The sequence below is a fragment of the Alosa alosa genome, chromosome 4, assembly GCF_017589495.1.
Source record: "Alosa alosa isolate M-15738 ecotype Scorff River chromosome 4, AALO_Geno_1.1, whole genome shotgun sequence".
NCBI lineage: Eukaryota > Metazoa > Chordata > Actinopteri > Clupeiformes > Clupeidae > Alosa > Alosa alosa.
The window spans coordinates 26,671,370-26,692,724 of record NC_063192.1 but is presented as its reverse complement, the minus strand read 5'-3'; the positions used below and the strand labels follow the sequence as shown (position 1 = coordinate 26,692,724).

General features: G+C 46.7%; 1 protein-coding gene across 1 annotated transcript; it reads right to left on the bottom strand.

Annotated features, from left to right (window-relative positions):
- Positions 1–968: 968 nt before the first annotated feature.
- On the bottom strand, positions 969–20,423 carry LOC125292875 (EMILIN-3). Its single transcript, XM_048240395.1, has 5 exons — positions 19,893–20,423; positions 8,725–8,847; positions 5,083–5,408; positions 3,396–3,958; positions 969–2,949 (listed from the first exon to the last, which is right to left on the bottom strand). The coding sequence occupies exons 1-5, from the start codon at positions 20,084–20,086 to the stop codon at positions 1,579–1,581; spliced, it is 2,577 nt and encodes an 858-aa protein (XP_048096352.1). The 5' UTR covers positions 20,087–20,423; the 3' UTR covers positions 969–1,578.
- Between the last annotated feature and the right edge of the window lie 932 nt (positions 20,424–21,355).

The following is a 21,355-nucleotide window of genomic DNA, read 5'->3' as shown; positions in this document are numbered from 1 at the left end:
TTCTCTCTCTCCCTCTCTTTCTTCTCCGCTCCCGCACCACCAGACTTGCAAGTAGCTTCATCCACCAAGCAATCAGGATGCTGAACACTCTACCCACTCTCCCATCACTGACAGCCCCCCCACCCACCAGCCAGCCAGGAACCTAGGAACCTAGGATCCTGTCTACCCTACCCCCCCCCCACCCCCAGGACCGCCCTGTGGAACTGCACTGTGACTGCGCAGCCTAACGTGTTGCTGCTTTATATCAAGCCTGATATACTTGAAATGACTGCATGTCAATGTAAATATACAGTACTCACAAGCACAAGTTTAAACTTCATGTAAATGTTATCAATGTTATTTATCACTCTGCCACAATGCTGCTGCTACTACTACTCTGTCAGAAGGTTACGCTTAGCCTGGCAAGCCAGACCCACATTAAAATGTAGGGTCTGGGCACTCACCGTTCGCAGTGCTCAGTCCGAGGGGCGGGATAATCAGTTGTCTTTCAAATTCCCTCTGCACGCAATAGGACAGCGGCAGCGCTAATGAATCCCATGCGTTTCCCACCAGCGAGCTAGTTGGCTAGGCTAGGTGTCATGTCACTCTTATGTCGATACTGTCAAGGAAAGTGTAACCAAAATTTGAGACAGGGAGGGTGAAACAAGAGACCCCCCCCCCCTTGTATTTATTGCAAATGTACGTTGTATACATAGCCATATTCTACTGCTCTTCATTCTATTCTTACTGTTCTGTTTTTATTCTTCTATGTTTTTTTTGTTTTTTTTTATATGTTAAGTGAGTGTTGTACTTTGAGGGCAAAGATTAACCAAGGTCCAATTCCTTGTTTGTTTACACAAACCTGGCCAATAAAGCTGATTCTACAATGTAAACTCTTTAAATTCATTAAATGTCAAAAATATGCCTAAATATATCAGATCATGTTTTCATGGTGGTGTGTAATTAATGACAGGAAGTATATAAACTGGTTCTCCAAAATGTTATCTGTTTATTTTATTCCTCAGATGACTTATCTCTGACACCTGGTGGAGAGAACTATCTGGCAGGCTGGTCCATATTACAATCTAAAGCTCACTCTTCTTCCAGCTTTGTCCTTTTAGTCACAGAAAATTATTATATTCTCCAACAGTATAAAGAAACATTACATTACATTTCATTTTTGTACACAAAATAATTGTTTACCAAAAATTAGCACCATTCATGAGGACATACAGTATTTTGAGAAGAGAGGACAGATGGGCCTGGAGAGAGTGGACTGATAATGGCAGAGTAGAGACCCATAGCAGCGTATTAGTCTGGCATCACGTTTGTTATTCTCATATTTTTGTACAAATACATCTCTAATAACAATGCAGTCACTTTGTCTTCATATAAGTTAAAACGTTAAAATCAATATAAAATGTGGAGGAAAACAAACAAAGAAAAAAAAAAATAAAACAAAGTATAGGGTGAAACAGAAAATGCCCTGTAAAAATAATAACAATTATTATAATAACAATGATAAAAACAATATTGCCATATCTTTACAGCTGTAGCCCCACCTCATTTGTCTCTGTAGCTGAAATGCTACTGGTCTCCCTACTGCCCCCTGTGGCCATTTTTGTCCCTGCACTCCTCCAGCCCGTCCTTGAGCTCGGCCAGCTGCTGCGAGTGGGTGGACAGCGTGCCGTTGATGCGCGCCAGGAAGTGGTCGGAGTGGCCCTCGAGCTCGCCGCGGATGCGCTCCAGCTCATCGGCCATCTCGGACAGGCCGCTGCACTGTCCCTCGACCTGGGCGACGCGGCTGTCGACGGCCAGCACCTCTTTCTGGACGCCGAGCGCCGTGCTGCGGCATCCCTGGAGCTCCCCAGCCAGCCGGCGGCGCAGGCCCTGCAGCTCGCCCTTCAGCTGGATGAGGCGGCGCTCGCCCGCGCCCAGCATGGACGCCTGCCGGCCCACCAGCTGCGTGATGCCCTGCACCTGGTTGGCCAGCCGCTCCTCACGCTGCGTCCAGGTGGAGTTGGCCCGGCCCACCTCGCGCGAGATCAGGCTCACTGAGTCGCGCAGGCCCTTTAGCGTGCGGTTGACCGAGTTCACGTTGATCTTGAGGAGCGTGATCTCGCCCTCCACGCCGGCGGACTCCTCCGCCTCCACGATGCGCGTCAGCAGGCCCTGCAGCGTGCCGTTCAGGCGCTCCAGCTGCTCGGCGTGCGTGTCCAGGCGGCCGGACACCCTCTTGTCCACCTCCTCGCAGTCCTCGTCCGTCGCCCCTGTCCCTGTGCTCGTTCCAGTCCCTGTCCCAGTCGGGCGGCTGCCGTCCTCTCCCTCACCGCCCGTGGAAGAGCCGGGTGTGCAGGAGGACGTGCAGAGGAGCTCCAGGTCGGTCAGCTGCTTCTGCACGCCGTCCAGGTCGGCCTCTACGCGCCTGCGCACCGACTCGATCTCCGTCTCCAGCGCCGGCACCACGTGGCCCTCCAGCAGCGCCGGTGCTGTGGCGTTGCTCAGCTCCTCCACGGCCACGAACAGACGCTCCTCCAGGGCCTTCAGCTTCTCGTCCAGCAGCGTGTTGAACCCGTCCAGGGACGTGGGCACTCCACCGGGCGGCGCCAGAGGCTGACCATCTGGGCTCCCCGCGTCTGGCGGCGGCAGGCCCCTCTCGGTGGTGTTGATCCGGCCCTCGATGTCCTCCAGCCGCGTCTCCAGGATAGCCTCGATGTGGATGGTCTGGTCGGACAGCGCCACCTGGAGCTGGCGCTGGGACTCGGTCAGGCCCTTGACGGCCTCCTCCAGGAGCAGCACACGCTGGGACAGGCCGCTCACCTGACCACAGCAGCTCTCCGTCAGTGTCAGGCCCTGGATCTGCTCCTGCAAGTGGCCCAGCTCTTTGCGGAGGCCGGTCTCACGGCCGTCCAGCGACTGCTGCATCTGCTCCTGGCCGTCCAGGTGCTCGTTCTGGCACTGCTTCTGCACCTGAGAGTGAGGAGGGGGAGAGAGGGGTCAAAGGGCATCACACACAGAGTGCAACCAGGAAGTGAACTCGTCTACTCTATACTATTTTTTTTGTGTTAATGTTGTAATTGTCAAAGTAATAATGCAGTCACTTATATTAATTAAATGCAGTAATTACTTAACCAATGAGAATACGGTAATATTATCTGAGTTCATGGCTTGTTCATGAGCAATGACTGAGAGAATATTTTATTAGTTGACAGGTAAAAACCATAAACGTTCACAATTTTACATTTCTTTACCCATGTTTGATACATTTATCAACAGTTATTAACATTGACTTTTGGTAATTAGTTTAATTTTGCTGTTGAATTCCGAACTGGCCCAAGTAGTTGCAGTAGATCTGCACTGGGAACCAAGGCTGCAGTTCCATGCAGTTCCTGATTCCACAGACACCTGCCCCTCACCTGCCCGATGCGGTAATCACAGTGTCCCTCCATCTCCAGCAGCCTTTTCTCAAAGCCGTCCAAAATCTCGGCCCGCACTCCCGCCAGCCTGGAGTCCACCATGTCCTCGAGCAGCCTCTGGTTGACCACCCCACCCGGTATGGGCCGGCCTGTGGCCGCCTCCAGGAGCCTCTTGAGCTGGCCGTCGTGGCCCATCACCATCCCGTGGATCTCATCCAGCATGTCGCTCTTGACCCGCAGCTCGTCCTTCACCTCCGTCACGCGGCCGACCAGCTCGCCGTAGCCCAGGAAACCGCCGCCGTCGGTGCTGCTGCCGCCGCTCAGGCCGTCCAGGTTGCCGTCGGGGATGACCCCGAAGCCCACGGAGGAGTCGGGGGTCAGGCGCGGCGGGGAGCCGCTCAACAGGGTGGTCAGGAGCTTGTTGGTGTCGTCCCGGAGTGAGACGCGGAGACGATTCTCCAGGCCCGCCACCATGCCATTCAGCGTGTCCAGACCCTGGGACAGACGCCGCAGGTCGTCCTCCATGCGGTCCAGACGCTCGCCCGAGACACCCACCTTAGGACCTGCAGGAGAACGGCAGAAAGAGGAGAGGAGATAAACGAAAATGAGGACAGAACATCTGGCAAAACAAAGCAATTCTGATTTTAAAAAGATCCATATGAGAAATATGTTGATTTATTATGTGCATTAGGCTCTGGAGGACAAGAGTTGGGGCATGTACTGTATGCAAGAGCAAAGTTGGCAGATGCAGAGAGAACAACATATCAAACATAACTTTTAACTTAACATGCCATGGTCAATGCTATATCCCATGATTTCATTTTTGTTCAATGCTATATCCCACGATTACATTTCTGGAACATCACTGAGGTTGCTATGGCAATTACAGATCATGGATAACGACGGTGTAATATCACCGGAAATAATCTATCTATGAGAAAAAGCTGTAATTTCATGAAACATTATAAAGACTGTCATGGCAATTGCAATTAATGGACAATGATGCTATTATATCATTGGAGATAATCTATCATGAAAATGTGTCATAGTACATAGCATCTGCCATCTGTTCAGGACCTGCAGGTTATATTGGTCCAGTGCCTGAGGCAGAACTGGGGTGTCCCCACTGAGGAAATTGTAATTGTATAGCTCTTGGGGACAATATCTTTGAATAGCTATTTGTGAAAGTGTATTATGTGTATTATTAAGTATTGAAGAAAAAAAGAGCACATGCATTGTGAAAAATATCAACACACCCAACATAGCCTGAGTGAAGTCATCTTGTTGCTTTGACTGAGTTCAGTAATGTCAATGTGTCATATCACTTTTATTACACTGAACCAGTGGTGTAGTCTAGTTAGCGCTAGTGGGTATACTGTGATCAACCCCAAATGTATCCTTGCCTATTTTAAGTGGGTATAATGAAATGGTGATGCCTTTTTAAGTGGGTATACTGCATCGTCCTGCGTATCACGTAGACTACTGTACACCACTGCACTGAACTAGACACTACATGTTCACATAACTAAATTCAGCCAACGAACAAGATGACTTGGCTGAGCTATGTTGTGTGCATGCCATCCCATCTTGTTTTCCTCCTTTTCCTTTAAAAGGGAGATTTCTGTGGTGCTACCAGACTGGTCACCCCATGCATGGAAAAGCACTAAGGGGGAGTTTCCAGCCTTACCATAGTTGGGGCCTCCAGATGGCAGCTGGCCCGTGGGGACCTGTGTGCGCCCATCGGGCTGCCCGTCGGGCACAGGGTAGGGCTTCCCAGGCTCCAGGCTCCCTCCTGGGACAGGCTTTGGCTCAGGCCCCTTGGGCTGCCCCCGGGGGTAGCCCTTCACTGCCGGCCGGGGCAAAATGCCCTTAAAGGGGGGCATCATGCCATCGGGCAGCGAGGCGGGGCCATCGAAGCAGTTCTCCCCCGTGTAACCAGGGCAACAGCGCCACTCGAGCTCGGTCACAGTCTTGTAACCCACCTTGTACTTGGGCTTGAAGAATGTGCGGTACCTGTATGCACACACACACACACACACACACATACACAGAGAGACACACACACACACACACACACACACACACACACACACAAAGACAAATACAGACACACACATTGCAACAAATCAATGAGAGTCTACATGCTGTTGCACCACTCAAAGCTAACTGGCTGGTCATGATCGCTTTATTTATACTGTATTATAAGGCAATGAGGGGATGAAATATTTTGCTGGATTAGCAGCCTTTGCAAACGGATTAGGGGATTTGGGCTAAGATTACCGCAGGCTGAGCATGACACTCATGCCTGGTTCTCATCCGGGCTTCCCCGTAACGATGAGCTACAGACCCCTGTGGACTTAAAGGGCTTTCCCCCTGACCTCAGCCAGCAGTGGTGCATGTGTGTGTGTACTGTATAAGTATAAGTATACTCTTTTATGATCCTGTGAGGGAAATTTGGTCTCTGCATTTATCCCAATCCGTGAATTAGTGAAACACACTCAGCACACAGTAAACACAGTGAGGTGAAGCACACACTAATCCCAGCGCAGTGAGCTGCCTGCAACAACAGCGGCGCTCGGGGAGCAGTGAGGGGTTAGGTGCCTTGCTCAAGGAAACTTCAGCCGTGCCTAATGGTCGGGGTTCGAACCGGCAACCCTCCGGTTACAAGTCCAAAGCGCTTACCAGTAGGGTGTGTGTGTGTGTGTGTGTGTGTGTGTGTGTGTGTGTGTGTGTGTGTGTGTGTGTGTGTGTGTGTGTGTGTGTGTGTGTGTGTGTGTGTGTGTGTGTGTGTGTGTGTGTGTGTGTGTGTGTGTGTGTGTGTGTCAGACATGGGGGACTCGAGTCACATGACTTGACTCGAGTCAGACTTGAGTCACATTTTTTAGGACTTGAGACTTGCTTGATCAACATGTATAAAAGACTTGACTTGACTTTGACTTGCTATTCATGACTTGAGACTTGACTTAGACTTGAGACAAATGACTTGACTTTTTTTTTCATAGATATTAAGGAGTTAACTTTACGATTTTAGAAAATCTGCTTAGGTGCTGTTGCATGTGTCACGCGAGCGAACCTGTCATTGTTACCAAGTGACGCGACAGACCAACAGCAAGTGCCAGATCAAATGAGACAGACTGAGGTAGGCTAACTTGCAAATAGGCTCTACGTTTATACCAAAACATAATAATGTTTGGCTACACAGATGAAGTATCTGACAACTCAAAGGAGAAATGAACAGCAGTCTGCAAGTGTGCAAATTAGCGACATAACCACCACCACGTTGATTTTCATCCGTCAGAAGTTAGTCGTGTTAGAAACCTAATGTCAAATTTGAGCCATGTTAAGAGTTGGCTTTGAATCTATTATGCTTTTTAGTTAACGCCATATTAGGTTAAAATGTGTGAAATGGCAAAGTGAAACATTTTCTTGTCTAAGTTTAATCTTGATATGCTAGCGAAAATGTTGCAATGTAACCTAAAGTAAGCACCTCTCTTTCTCCCTCCCTCTTAAACACGTCCCTGTTCCATACGTTACAGTCTAGTAACAACAGTAAGTAGGCCTAGCTAACTGCCAGCAATCAGCATAGAAGAGTAGCTTACTTCATATGTTTATGTATATTATGTATAATATGATATAGCATTGACGGCCCCAAATCCTCCTAAAACCCATTACGCTTGTCAAAAGTTTGGCAGTGACGTCGGTGGCAGCGTTTGATTAATTGATTACTTTTTCAACATTATTGGGTCCTTGGAGATGTGACAGGTCAGGACAGGTGTAACTTGAACTGTTTGAATATATTTTCATGATTTGATGTAGCCCAATGTTTCTCAAACTTTTTCAGACGAAGGACCACTTAACCAATAAAAAAGAAACCCATGGACCACCTAGCTAAAAAAGATTAGACCTACTTCAACAGTATATTAGCCTACACAATAGGCCTACCCACTGAACCACCTTGCTTATTGTCTTTGCACTTTGCTTATTGTGTCAGAGGATTCATATGATTTAAATCATCTTACACGCAGAACTGTTTGGATTTACATATTGCAAACAACTCATCCATATTATATTTTACCACGTCTGCTCGCAGGGGATAGCTTGCGGACCACCTAATATTTGAGGCATATTGAAACAATAATAGGCTATTTTATAATAGGTCTACTTAAAATACATTTATTTTTATTTGTATACATTTCATCTTATTCTGTAAACCGTTCAGATGTATGTGGCTTGAATGAATGCAATGTCTATTTGTTTGATGCAAATAAAACTCCAGCAGTTCATAACTAGCCTATTGTAGCTTATTTTAAAATGAAAACGTGGTTAAATCATTATGAATTTGTATGATTTGGCTATGACTTGACTTGCTTGACCCAAGCTATGACTTGACTTGACTTGCTTGATTGTCACAGAAAATGACTTGAGACTTGCTTGTGACTTGACTCCCACCTCTGGTGTGTCTTTCTGTGTGTGTACTGTAACCTTTCCTCTCCAAGTTTAACAATATCTAGACAAATAAGATCAGATGGCTGCTCCTAATAAGTAAAGTATATATTCAGATGTTGAAATGGGTATTCATATTACAGAGGGATTATGTAGAAACAAAATAATATAGAAACAAATGTAACCATCACAAGTTATCAATATTTTATGAGATAAAAGATAATTTACTCATATTATTTTGCATTATATTATAGACGTGTGTCTAAACATGTGTATAAATGTGTATTTTCTACTGATTCGCATAAATGTTTTCAGGATGCATCGGTCAAAGTGTCAAAGCCCCCTTGTGTCCATTATGTAAGCTACCACCAGGGGGCAGCATTAGTGTGCAACATGAACACCATACGGACTCAAATAAAGTCTCTGACTTAACAAACCAATGGCTGCACATGACTGCAGAGTGCAAATAACTCAAACCATGAAAACATTTCCATGTGCGTTTTCATCGACATCTATTGTCTTACGTCTGGTGTTTATAATAGTTTTGCATGTTGTGCATGGTAACCTCCCTCCCTATAGCAGACCCTATACCTATAATAGGGCAGTGTTGGGATAATAAAAATAAAAAAAACGATGGTTTCACAGTCTCTTGTGGTTTGTGCAATGTGAGTTTCATAAGGTCATACTCATCACTTGTTATATGTCTTGGCCGGACCATTTAACAAGCTGTTAGTGTGACCACCACCCCAGCCCAAAGCACAACCCCCCCCCCCCCCCCCCCCTTTTTTTATTGTATCGCATAATATGTCATCACATGTGCGATGGGCCTGTCCAAAAAAATGCTAGCGAGCGAGAAAAAGGCAAACGCCTTGGTGGGATTTCTTACATAAGCACTGGACACTTCTGACCCCAGATACACTTGGTGGTGTACTCTGCCTTCACGTAAGTGGCCATCCCATCCTGCATGGTGCATGTGATGTTCTTCTGGACGATGTAGGCGCAGTGGTTTCTGTGGAGGAGAGATAGTCACAGAGAGACAGAGAGAGTTACATACGGTGAAATGTTTCTGCAAAGAAGAAGAAGTAGAGAGTCAATAACAGGATGTCCCGTGCTGGCCTTGCCAATAATGAGGTCTTGAAGGACTGGACGTCTCAGTCCAGCACTAAATGAGATGCATCAGCCCGCGCAGCTGTGCTTTCATATTCGCGAAGGGCGTTTGAAATGGGAGACGACCGCCAACACTGCTCATGCAGATCGGCTTCGCCGCGCCAAGCATCTTTACTCCCGGAGCAACGCACCGCCCAATCCAACAGTTTGCTTTTCTCATCCAAAAGTGCAACTATAGCAACTAGAGGGAGGGAGAGAGAGCGAGATAACTTTGTACTCGGCCCAAGTTGTGAGGAAGCAATGATGTTATTGTATCTCTTCTCCTATTTCTCTCAGATGTGAGACGTTGCTGAGATTCATGGCTAAACAATGGAGTGCGTTGACGTCTCCGACGGCCACCCGCCAGATGTTTGCAACCACTGCAAATGTGGACGGGAGAAAACGTGTGCACTCCAAACAGCTCCGACAGAGCGCTGACATTAACAGAAGCTGTCAACCTATAAAAGAAATACCTCTAGCCAATCCACTAGTCGTTATTGATGTCGGCATGCACAAGCATCTGTGGCAAGAAGAGTTTGCGCACACTTTAACCTCCGCTGTTTACAGAGCAGTTAAGCGTAGCTCCAGGGAGTTCGGGCCAAGAGGCCGTGACAGAGGTCCTTTCATGCCGGCCACATATGGTCTCTGACACAGCACGCTATTCAAGAAGCCAAGGCCCTGCCAAGCGATCATCTCCAAGGTGATCTGCCACTTAAGCATCAGGACAACTGGGCCAGCTCTAGTTCCACTTAAAGCAGTGAAATGTTTGGAAAATTAGATACCAAAACCTCACATTACCAATGGGCATACCTTTACAACAGGTACATTCTTTATACTTCAAATGTAGACATATTTCCATTCAATTTGTGTGCACTGTAAAAAAAAAAGATTAGTGTAATCAAAATAGCTCAGGAAAGTAATAAACTTAACACTGTATGTTCACAAAACTTCTCTCAACTAGAGGGACAAAATGACTGGCTTGTGTTAAGTGCACTAAATCTCTCTGGTGCTTTGAGCACTTTGTTCCACAGATTTAGCCACAGGGCACACAAAAATTGAACAAACACCAAATATGTTGTCATACTTTGCTTGTTGTGTTGATGAATTGTTGAATTGGTATTTTGGTGTTTAAGCTTTCTAACTCTAATAGTTCACCCCCGTTGACCCATCAAGCTGTCTCTGGAAGATGTTAATGCATTCTAGGAAGGAGTGAGTGCACTGCCCTATTACTCTCTCTGAAGAGCGCCGCTGTCCTCCCAAGTGGACACTAATGTTTATTGGGAGGCTGCGCAGCACTGGACTCTGTTGATCCCATGCTAATCGATAACAGCTTGTTTTCAAATGTGATGGTCTGCCCACAAAACAAACACACACACACACACACACACACACACACACACACACACACACACACACATACACAAACACACACACACACACGCGCACACACACACACACACACACACACACACACACATAATAATGCAGACGGCATCACACTTAGCTCCTGAGCTGCTCTTCAACACATGGTTACCACTGCTTTTAAAATCATACCATAAAATCGAAGCTAGTTTTATCAGAGCCGTTTCCTCCCCATAACGGCTGGATTTATTGACGGTATAAAGGTCCTTTATGACCTGTTGTCTGTTTAATTCGGGAGAAGCCAAGTTTTTCTGATGCGCGGCGGTGGGGGTGATTGACGGTCGAGTGGAGCGACTCGGCGGGAAACAGGGAAAAGGGTCTGGCGTTCTGGCTGGGCTCGACCTGAGGGGGTTGAAAAATGGTCAGGGATCCGTGATTTGTTTGTCAGGTGCACAACCGGGGAGTGTGACCTTCATACTAAAAACCTAGCCTTTGAGCAAGAGGAATCCAGATGTTCAGTGCTGAAAGAGTCCGTCCGACTCTCCTACTCTACACACACACACACTCATGTGCAGACACATACACACACACGCACACACACACACACACACTCATGTGCAGACACATACACACACACGCACACACACACACACACACACACACACACTCATGTGCAGACACATACACACACTCGCACACTCACACACACACACACACACACTCACGTGCAGACACATATGCACACACGAGTGCACACACACACACACACATACCCACTCATGTGCAAATACATACACACACTCGGACATACACACACGCCTGCAGACACATCCGCACACACGTGCACACACACACACACACACACACACACACATACACACACAAACACGTGCAGGCACATACACATGCAGACACAAAGACACACACATCAGTCACCCCCTTCCTATTAGGAGTGTCTGCCAATGTCATTTGGGCTTGACTGTGATATTTAATCTGGGCAGGTGTCTCCAGTCTTAGTGATGAGAACGACAGAGCCAACCTGGTCTCAGTGAGAGGGAGAAACGTCTGGACCACGACAGCTATTAAGGGGAAGAAAGAAAGGAGAAGAAAACAAAAGAGAGTGAAAGAGAGAATATTCGGGAGGGATGTCAACGCGGTGACAACAGAAAAACAGACAGGGAGTAGAAGTCAGAAAAACTTCACTCTGTCACCCAAACTCCAGAGCCAGAGAGGTGAAAAAAAGAAAAGATTTCCCCTCTCTCTCTCACACCACATCAGATGATGAGGACATCACAGAGCAATTAGTACCTTGTCAAGTTCTTCAGGCAGTAAGAACAGCTCACCAGGCCCAGATCCGGCCACAACCAGATAGCAGCAGCCAGTGAGGGAGGATTTCTGTGTGGTGCTTATGCGCTAGACAAAATGTATGCGTGTTTGTGTGTGTGTATGCATGTGTATGCATGTGTGTGTTTGTGTGTGTGTGTGTGTGTGTGTGTGTGTGTGTGTGTGTGTGTGTGTGTGTTTTGTATGTGTCAGACAACTTGCCAGACAAGCTTCATCTGTTTGCCACCAAGACCACACAGTATGAGACACAAGAGACAGTGTGGATTATAAATGAGAGGGATTTCCAGTGAGTGGGTGTATGTGTGTGTGTGTGTGTCTTTGGGGACTGAATGTGTGTTGTTCAGCTGTCATCTGCAGAGTGTGAGGTGTATGTCTCTTTTATCATTTGGGATAAGGAACCCTCATCACCAGCACAAATGGACTGAGAGTGACGAGAGTCCTCCTACCACATCAAAAACCACACACACACACACACACACACACACACACACACACACACACACACACACACACACACACACACACACACACACACACACACATACAATCTGACAACATTCCCTCTATTGACCAGAGATGGTGGCTCCATCTCTGTGCCACTGAGCTCACTGTGAATATTGCCAGGGTTGGGTTACGGCTGCCAGAGCCTGTCCAGCTGTCCCGGAGGGAAAGCGGAATTTTCTGTCGGGGCTCAAATGTTATTCCAGGGAATCTTTGCCCAGCCGAGCCAAAACAGCACACCTCCCATTTACTTCCCTCTCTGTCTCTCTCTTTCTCTCTCTCTCTCTCTCTCTCTCTCTCTATTGTTCCCTTCCTCTTACTGCTTTTGCACTCGCTCACACCTCTGTTAAACTGTCAGCTGAGGCTTGTATCTCAGGGAGCCATTTCTGAGCACCTGCAGCAGCCAAAGTGTGATCCTCTCTCCTATTTATATATATATATATATATATTAAAAAATTGGCGCTAAACGGGGAGTGAAAAACACCCAACTCTATTTCAGCTGCTTCGCCCCGTCCAAAGTTCCTTCTATTTTTTTTAAATATATTTTTTTCTCCCTTCTAATACGAAGCCTATTTTAAAAGTGCCAGGGCCATTTTTGAAATGACCTTCCATCCAAGGGCCAGACTGAATGAGCTAAGCACCTGCAGACTGATGTGATTTAAAAAGAAGCTGGAGAGTGAGAATAAGAGAAGAAGTGAAAAAAGAGAGAGAGAGAGACAAAGAAAAGAGAGAGAGAGAGAGAGAGAGAGAGAGAGAGGAGACAAAGAAAGAGAGTGAGAGAAAGAGACAAATAAAGAGAGTGTAAGAGAGAGAGAGGGAGACAAAGAAAGAGAGAGAGAGAGCGAGTGAATGTGAGCGAGTGAAAGTGAGAGAGCTGTCGCCGGTGTCTGTCTCCCTCGTCGTCTGGTCGACTCTAACGAGAGAGAATCACTCTTTCAACAGATCGTGGGGTCACTCCTGGAACGCCACGTCAGAGTGGCCTCAGTGAGGATCATTACTGTCGAGCATAAATATGGAGACACAGGGACAGAGGCCTGGACACAGACGCCACTCAAATCCTTCAGGGAAGGAGAGTGGACTGGGTTGAGTAAACATCCCAAATGGGCTGCCTATTACACAGAGAGAGAGAGAGAGAGCGGGAGACCAGAGAGAGAGAGGGAGTTGAGAGAGAGAGACCAGAAAGGATAAATATAGGCAGATACATCACTAGGTGGAGAGAGTTTTTAAAGACACGCAGCCTGACACATTCCAGCTGCCGGCTAAGGGGCCCTGGAGCAACTGTTTGCTGGATGGACAGAAAGATTTGGGACATCGGGATGGGAAGAGAGTTTTAGGGACACATATACATACACACGCACGCACGCATGCACACACATACACACACTCTCTCTCACACACACACACACACACACACACACATAATCCATCCATCTTCAGAAACAATGGAAAGCCCTGGGTGAGAGTGCTGTCAGATCCAGATCCATGGATTAATTTGGTCTACCATGCCTTTGTGTCTCCGTTCAAAACTCACACACTCACACTTTCAAAAACTCTGTAGCAATGTTGCCTGAGAACTCACTCCCACTCTGTGAATTACCCCATGGATGGGAGGGGAGAGGGGGTCCACCCCAAGCCCGAGCACTCAGCAGGGGTGGGGGGAACGGCACGGAGGCCTTGTGTGCATCCCGAAGAGTTAACAGGCTGATTCGGAACGTGTGCAAACACACTCAGCCATTCAACAGCTTCTCATTATACACACTAATTCCTTACGTACATAATCTGCTTTACTGCAGAAAATCCTTCCACATTTTTACAGTTCACTATTCAGAATTTTTTTTTTTTTTTTTTTTTTTTTTTTTTAAATGCTCTGAGTCTCGCCTAGCAGTCATGGGGAATATATTAAATCATGGAAGCGCTCCAAAAAATTAAGTGTTTATTAAAGTCCGAGATCAATTTCCAGGATTTTTTTTTATTATCCAAAATGCATGATGGAAATTGCACTGCATGCGTCACGAGGAATCTGTGGCGCTTGCAGGCTGAGTGAGGCTTGATGTCCGCACGAAATCTAATCAAAAACCACTCAGGCTCGTCGCACAGAAGGGAAAGAATGGACCATTGTGTGACTTTGGCAGCACTCTCCGAAAACATTTCAAAACATTAAAACAAAACGTTGACTGCGTGGCTTTTCATCCGCATCTACAGAGATGACATCAGCCTCGGCTGGACCCGCTTGGCTGGACAGTCGCACTCTTCTATAGGCTGATTCTGCGCCACCCTGATTTTTACAGATCTCACTTTGCACCTTTTAGAAAGAAAAAAAAAACCACAGATGCCTGACAGTGAGAGCTAGTCAGAGTGATTAGCGCTCAGACCATATTAAGCTGAATACCAGCGCTCGCCTTTCTAGAGGCAGAGGGAGGCTGAGTTATTGAAATGTGCCTCTAAGGATGGCTTGAGTGCAGTAGTGACCTGACCCCCATCTTGAGTTTGAAGTTGACTTCAGACTAGTGATGGATGCCGGTTGATCCATGACCTCTAGCTATCAGTAGGGCCTCTATTGCTGACACACACACACACACACACACACACACAGAGAAAGAGAGAGAGAGTGAGAGTGAGAGAAATACTCACAGGAAAACTCACAGGAAGACAGAAAATGTTTATACTAATTAATTTATTGTATTAACGCTCGTTAAGACACCTTGAGGTACCCACACATAATACACTGTCTCACACCCTCACACTTCATCTGTTTGTAATGATCTGTTACATTGTCCGTAGGCATCTTCAGACGCACTGTGCGGTAAGATGTTTGCCTGCTCCTCGTTCTCCTACATCACTTCACCAGTCCCATCCATGCCCGGCTCAGCGTTCAGACAGCCTAACCCGCTTAGACAGACAACATGAGCCCTCCTGTGGAGACAGCAGAGAAGACAGAAAGCCAACTCCAAGCAGAAGCTTTCAGCCCTCTCCTGTGAGCTGCAATCTCTTTCGGGTGAAACCAGAGCTTCCTGACAGGAGGCCACTGAGTTTCTGGTCGCAGTTTACCACTCGATTGCCATGCCAAAAACATGTTTTCGAAATTGTGAGTATTTAAAGAGGGAAGAAAAAAAAGAAATCAGCTGCCAATTTGCTGACGATTAACAAAATCCCAAGCCAGTTTTTCTTTTTACTATTTGCTTGAAAGAACTTGATTTAAGGCAGAAACATGGCAGCATTAGCTTATCTTGCTGTGAGGATGATCCTAGATTTGAAACACAGGATTGCACAACGCACACACAACTCCTGGTAAGCCTCACTCGGTACAACGCACTGCAAGCGCCTTTGAAAATCAATCTCTTTAAGACTGGATCTACTGCAGTGTGGATTGGCTCATTCAATGGCATATATAGTCAGTCAGCTATAAAACTTCAGAATAGAACTTCAGCCTAGAAGATCTGGTACAGAGCCTGGGAGGTCTCATTGACAGATTTTTTGTTGTAAATCAAGAAAACATGCACTCCTTTTAAGAAATTGTGTGCTCATTTTACTAAATTGTGCACTTACTTGACTAAATTATGGTCTGTTTTACTAAATGGTGCGCTCATTGTACTGAATTGTGCTCTCGTTTTGATTTAGTTAAACAATTGCACAATTTAGAAAAATGAGCGCACAATTTACTGAAATGAGCACCACACATCCTCTCGAAATACAAAAGAAATGACAATGCAATGACACCTCCTGGGCACTGTAATCCATAATTTTGACTGAGCTTACTCCGTCCATGTTCTTGTTTTACAATCATCATGTAGCATCATAGAATTTAAGAGAGAGAGAGAGCCATTTCCCTCTTCATTATGATCCTTGTTAACTTGGAAGTAATCAAACCAGTAGGGGGTCCAATGATACATGTTATCAAGTATTGATCATTCAATATTCAGATCATAAGAAGTGCACATACTTACAACTATCTGTAATAAATAGGTAACAATGGTCACTAAGGTCCCCATTAGGAAGTTCCATACATGGTTGAACATCCATTCCATGGCTAATACAGGTCTCTGAAGATGCATTGAAGCTGAATAGATCTAGCTCTTGTGAGGTAAGGTAGACACAATTCCACTACACACACAACTCTCAGTAAGTCTGACTTACAGTAGTTTTATGTTAATAAGCACAATCCTCTAAATATGCATTGACTTAACTGCAGCTGACCCTTGGACAGATCTGGCCCTGATATGGCCCAGGTCTGGCTGACCTCCATGGCCACCAGGGCAGAGTTGACTAGTACATCATATGGAGGGGACTGTAGGAGACCAGAAGCCAGCAAAGCCATCAGCTGTCAACGTACACAAATATGCAACTGTCAGGATGAAGTACGTATATTTTTGTCCAGCGTGACTTAAATTATGATTGTACAGATGTACAATTGTTTTGCATCCATATGTGTGCTTCAAGGGTACTGGAACTATCATCTTAGTGTTATCCACACCTTGCTCTTCTAGTTCCATTTCAGCAACAGGGCCACTGGGGTCAGATAATGGTCTTGTGTTTTAGAGCTGAGCGCGTTGGTGTGTGAGACTCCCAGCTGGACTCTCTGTCTCCTTACAGTGGGGCCTGGCCATTGTGGTCATTGTCTGAGATGTCACGACCAATGAAGGCAGCGCCACAATAGGCTCCCTCTGGGGCAGAGGCTGGAAGAAAAGCCCACGGTGTGCTCCGCTGGGAAAGACAGACAGACAGACAGACAGACGGACGGAGGCATGGAGCTGACCCACAGCCACAGAGTACACCAAGCGGACGGCATGGGGGGCAGCCTGGACCGTGGTGTTTGGATCACAAATAGTGCCGTCTGCATTCTACACTGGGTTATAATCATGTGAGTGAGTGTGTGTGTGTGTGTATGTGTGTGAGTTTGTGTGTGTGTGTGTGCATGTGTGTGTGTGTGTGTGTGTCTGTGTGTGTGTGTGTGTGTGTGTGTGTGTGTGTGTGTGTGTGTGTTCGTGTGCATACTGTATGTGTGTGTGTGTGTGTGTGTGTGTGTGTGTGTGTGTGTGTGTGTGTCAGTGAGTGAGTTTGTGTGCATATTTATAGAGAAGCAGCTGTTAACAACAGAGGACATGCCGCTCGTCATACACATACACATATAATGCATAAATAAGCTGTGTGTTGACAGTACGCTAAATGACATCAAATCTATACTCGGCTGCTTATGGTCCATGCGTACAGTCAGTCTGGGAATGCCTCTATTGTTGTGGCAGCTACTAATTGGAGATCATCTGCGTCACAGCTACAGACTTGTAAAGTAGTTTAAAAGGCAGTTAGGAAGGAGCCAGTTTCCTGTGTATTGTGATTACAGATTCAGATCAGATTCAGATACAGATCTGGATTGACATCCAGTTTGTTTGTGTGTTTGTTTTGGTTTGTTTAATTGTTCGTTTTAAATGTGTGCATCCACACTTTCCCCTGTGTCTGCGTTCAACATCACTGAAGCATCTTAGCTCTTTCATCCAGAATGCAGAGCAAAGCTCCTGAGCCGTCTGAGATTGGAAAAAGTCCCGGTTGGGTGTGGAATGCGTGGCCACAGGGGTGGGGTGGTCGCAGGGCCCATGGGGTGGGTGGGGTGTAAAGAGGAGGTGGGGGAGCAGCAGGTAGCTGAGGAACTGTCCAGATACATCCCACTCCTGGAGCAAGCCAAGCAAAAGAAGAGAAGAGAGGAGGGCGGAAGGTTCAGTGTGTGTGTGTGTGTGTGTGTGTGTGTGTGTGTGTGTGTGTGTGTGTGTGTGTGTGGTATGTGTGTGTGTAGACAAGGGCTAAGCAGAATATATTTGGTCACACATTATATTAATCAACCTCAGCCACTATACTTACTTCTTCAGTATCTATCTAAGTAGATCGATACAGAGTAAGGGTTTCGTTTAGGTTTAGGTTGGTAACTTGTAACAGTGTGCACTTACTTGAAAAGTGACAGGAGTAGTTCTTAATTAAACAAATACAGCACTACTTATACTTAGATAAACTGGGAGCAGACATGCTTTGGAGAGGGCCATACATCCCCCCACTGTCATAGTTCTCACCAACTATCTGCCTCTCTCTTTCTCTCTCCCTCTCTCTCTCTCTCTCTCTCTCTCTCTCTCTCTCTTTCTGCCCCAGTTTGATGGCTAGGGGCAGAGAACTGAGTTGCACATAAACAATGTTGTGGGTTAATGCTTTGTTAACTAATTGGCTCAGCCCTGTACTGTCCGGGTATGGTGGGAATGTGGGAAGAGAGAGAAAGAGAAGAAGAGAAGAAGAAGAGAAAGAGAGAGAAGAAGAAGAGAGAGAGGGAGAGAGAGGGAGAGAGAGAGAGTGATAGGCACAAAAAGACACAGAGGCAGCCATGGTGTGTGGAGATGAATCTTGGCAGCTATGAACTGACTGGACATATTTCACATCTCCTTTTTGCCTTTGAACAGGTAGAGCTGCCTGAGAGCAGATAACCTCTGTGGTCCAGGCTACTCCAAAACACACACACACCATCTGCGTGAGTTCACTGGTAATTGGTTTCTCCGGCGAGAGCTCACAGTCAGGGACACAGACAGAATCCAAAGCATGCCACCTCAAACATTTCTAAACCAAAGGCACAGACCACGTCTCCCCTATCAAACATTTCTAAACTAAAGACACAGACCACCTCTCCCCTATCAAACATTTCTAAACTCAGGCGCATAGAGCAATTTTACCCTATCAAACATATAACAACTCAAGGCATAAACCTCCAATTCTCTATCAAACATATTGCAGCTCAAGGCAAAGACCACCTCTCCCCGATCAAACATTTCTAAACTCAAGGCACAGACGACCTTCCCCCTATGAAACCTATTACAACTCAAGGCACAGACCTGCACATATTGCAAACATATTGCAGCTCAAGGCAAAGACCACCTCTCCCCTATCAAGCATTTTAAAACTCAAGAGCATAGATTACTCCCCGGGTCAAATACATTACAACTCAAGGCCCAAGTCATCCCTTCTCTATGAAACATGAAACAACTCAGAGCTCAGACCACCTCTTATGCCTCAAACATTTCAAAACACACCACACAGACCACCTTTCCCCATCAAACACACAACAACTCAAGGCACAGATCACAAGTCCCCTGTCAATCAGTGCAACTCTGTAGAGCTGACAGTTAAGACTTAAGTTATTTCATGCCTGCTTACAGTTCCTATAATCAATAAAAAGACAACGCTTCATTTGGTCTGCACCCCGCATGTCTAACTTCCATGTTTGTTTGTGACTCATCTCCTCTGAGCAGGTACACAGACATCAGCATGATGTGTGGCTGTCATACGCTGCTCACAATCTAGCATTTTCAAAAGGTGTGCAGACAACAACACCAGTGTCTGTCAACCAGTGGAGAGTGATTTAGACTAGACATATACACACACACACAAACACAGACGTGTGAATGTTGTTAAACATGGGGAGGCTTATACACACAGACACACACACACACACACACACACACACACATAGACAGAGACACACACACACACACACACACACACACACACACACACACACACACACACAAAGACACAGATGCAGACACAGACATACACACACCGACATACACACACACACACACACACACACACACACACACACACACACACACACACACACACACACACACACAAGGTGGTTTCTGTAAGGACTGTGAGTAGGGTGTGACTTACTTGTGACGGGTCATGGGCTTGCCAGGGTTATAGTGTGGGTTGACTCCAGTGCCCTTGTACAGGTTATATCGGTGTCCGTGTCCATAGACTGGGTTTCCATAAAAAGTTCCTTTTGCATCCACCAGTGACACACCCAACATGACCCCAAGGGTGAAAATCTGAAGAGCCCAACTGGGGACCATCATGTCCATCATCCAACTGGTCAGTAAGTCAAAGAATATAAACAAACACCCCCCAAAAAATATCTCAGAGACTTCAAATTTGGTGAAGAAGGAAGGTAAAAAATATGTTTAAAAAAGTCTCTTAGTAGTTTTGGATTCAATAACTCCAAAAGTTCACTCTCTGTGCAATTCCCTCGCTGGCTGTGATTGGCTATTTGTGTTCCTTGCAGCGTTCCCCCTCAGTGTTCCACCCGGAGCGTCTTCCTCCTTCACTTGGTCACCGCGGAGACGTGCAGCCGTGGAAACATCTGGGCTGGCATGGTCTCTCCGCCTTCCGAAGTCCTGCACACATACACTCACTCACACTCACACACACACACACACACACACACACACACACACGCGCAGCCGTGCGTGTGTGAAACACACCCCATGCAGCTAGAGGGAGCAGAACACGCAATGAGAAACAGAGAGCAGGACACACAGATCACACACTGCACAGAGAAGAGTAGGAGGTTTAGAGAGAGAGAGGAGAGGGGGAGAGAGAGAGAGGGAGAAAGAGAGGGAGAGAGAGAGGAGAGGGGGAGAGAGAGAGGGAGAAAGAGAGGGAGAGAGGAGTGAAAAAGGATAATGGAGAAAGGGAAATAAAAAAGGAAAAAGAGAGGTACAGGGGAGAGAAATAAGTTGACTGACATTGAAAGTATGACAGAGAAAGTGTCTGAAGAGAGGGCGAAAGGAGAGATAGAGGGATAGAGAGATAGAGAGAGAAGGAGGGAAAAGACACACAGCTACATACACAAATCCAGCTGAGGGATGGAGGGACCTGCTGACTGTGCTCTCGCAGGCAGACGACTGAAGGCTCTCACTCTTTCTCTCCCTCTTTCTCTCCCCCTCTCTCTCTCTCTCTCTCTCTCCCTCCCTCTCTGACCGGGAGCTTGCCTCTGCCTCTTCAAAGGGGGCAGGGAGCCAGGGCTGGGGCATTTGCATACCCCTCCCAAACCGCTGCCTTGAAATGTAATCCAAAAAGGGGACACCCAGGGAACAACCAGCCCTGTATCCCCCCACCCACTCTCTCTCTCTCTCTCTCTCTCTCTCTCTCTCTCTCTCTCTCTCTCTCTCCATCTTCCACCCTCTCACTCCAATCTGATGGAGCGAAAAAGCCATAACCATCAAAACAATCATGTTGACATAGCCTTATGATCCTTTACCTACAGTCTCCTGTTCGCTCTCTCTCTCTCTCTCTCTCTCTCTCTCTCAGGATGTAGAAAAGTAGCTAGTCAGCACTGCGGGAGAAGCCCCGGC

What these genes read in the sequence shown, in the direction of transcription:
- LOC125292875 (XM_048240395.1), bottom strand. Translation starts at nt 20,086, where the DNA reads ATGATGGACATGATGGTCCCCAGTTGGGCTCTTCAGATTTTCACCCTT. An exon ending in AAGCCCATGACCCGTCACAA is followed by an intron (nt 8,848 to 19,892) that starts GTAAGTCACACC and finishes TCTCCTCCACAG; the next exon opens with AAACCACTGCGCCTACATCG. An exon ending in CAGAAGTGTCCAGTGCTTAT is followed by an intron (nt 5,409 to 8,724) that starts GTAAGAAATCCC and finishes GTGTGCATACAG; the next exon opens with GTACCGCACATTCTTCAAGC.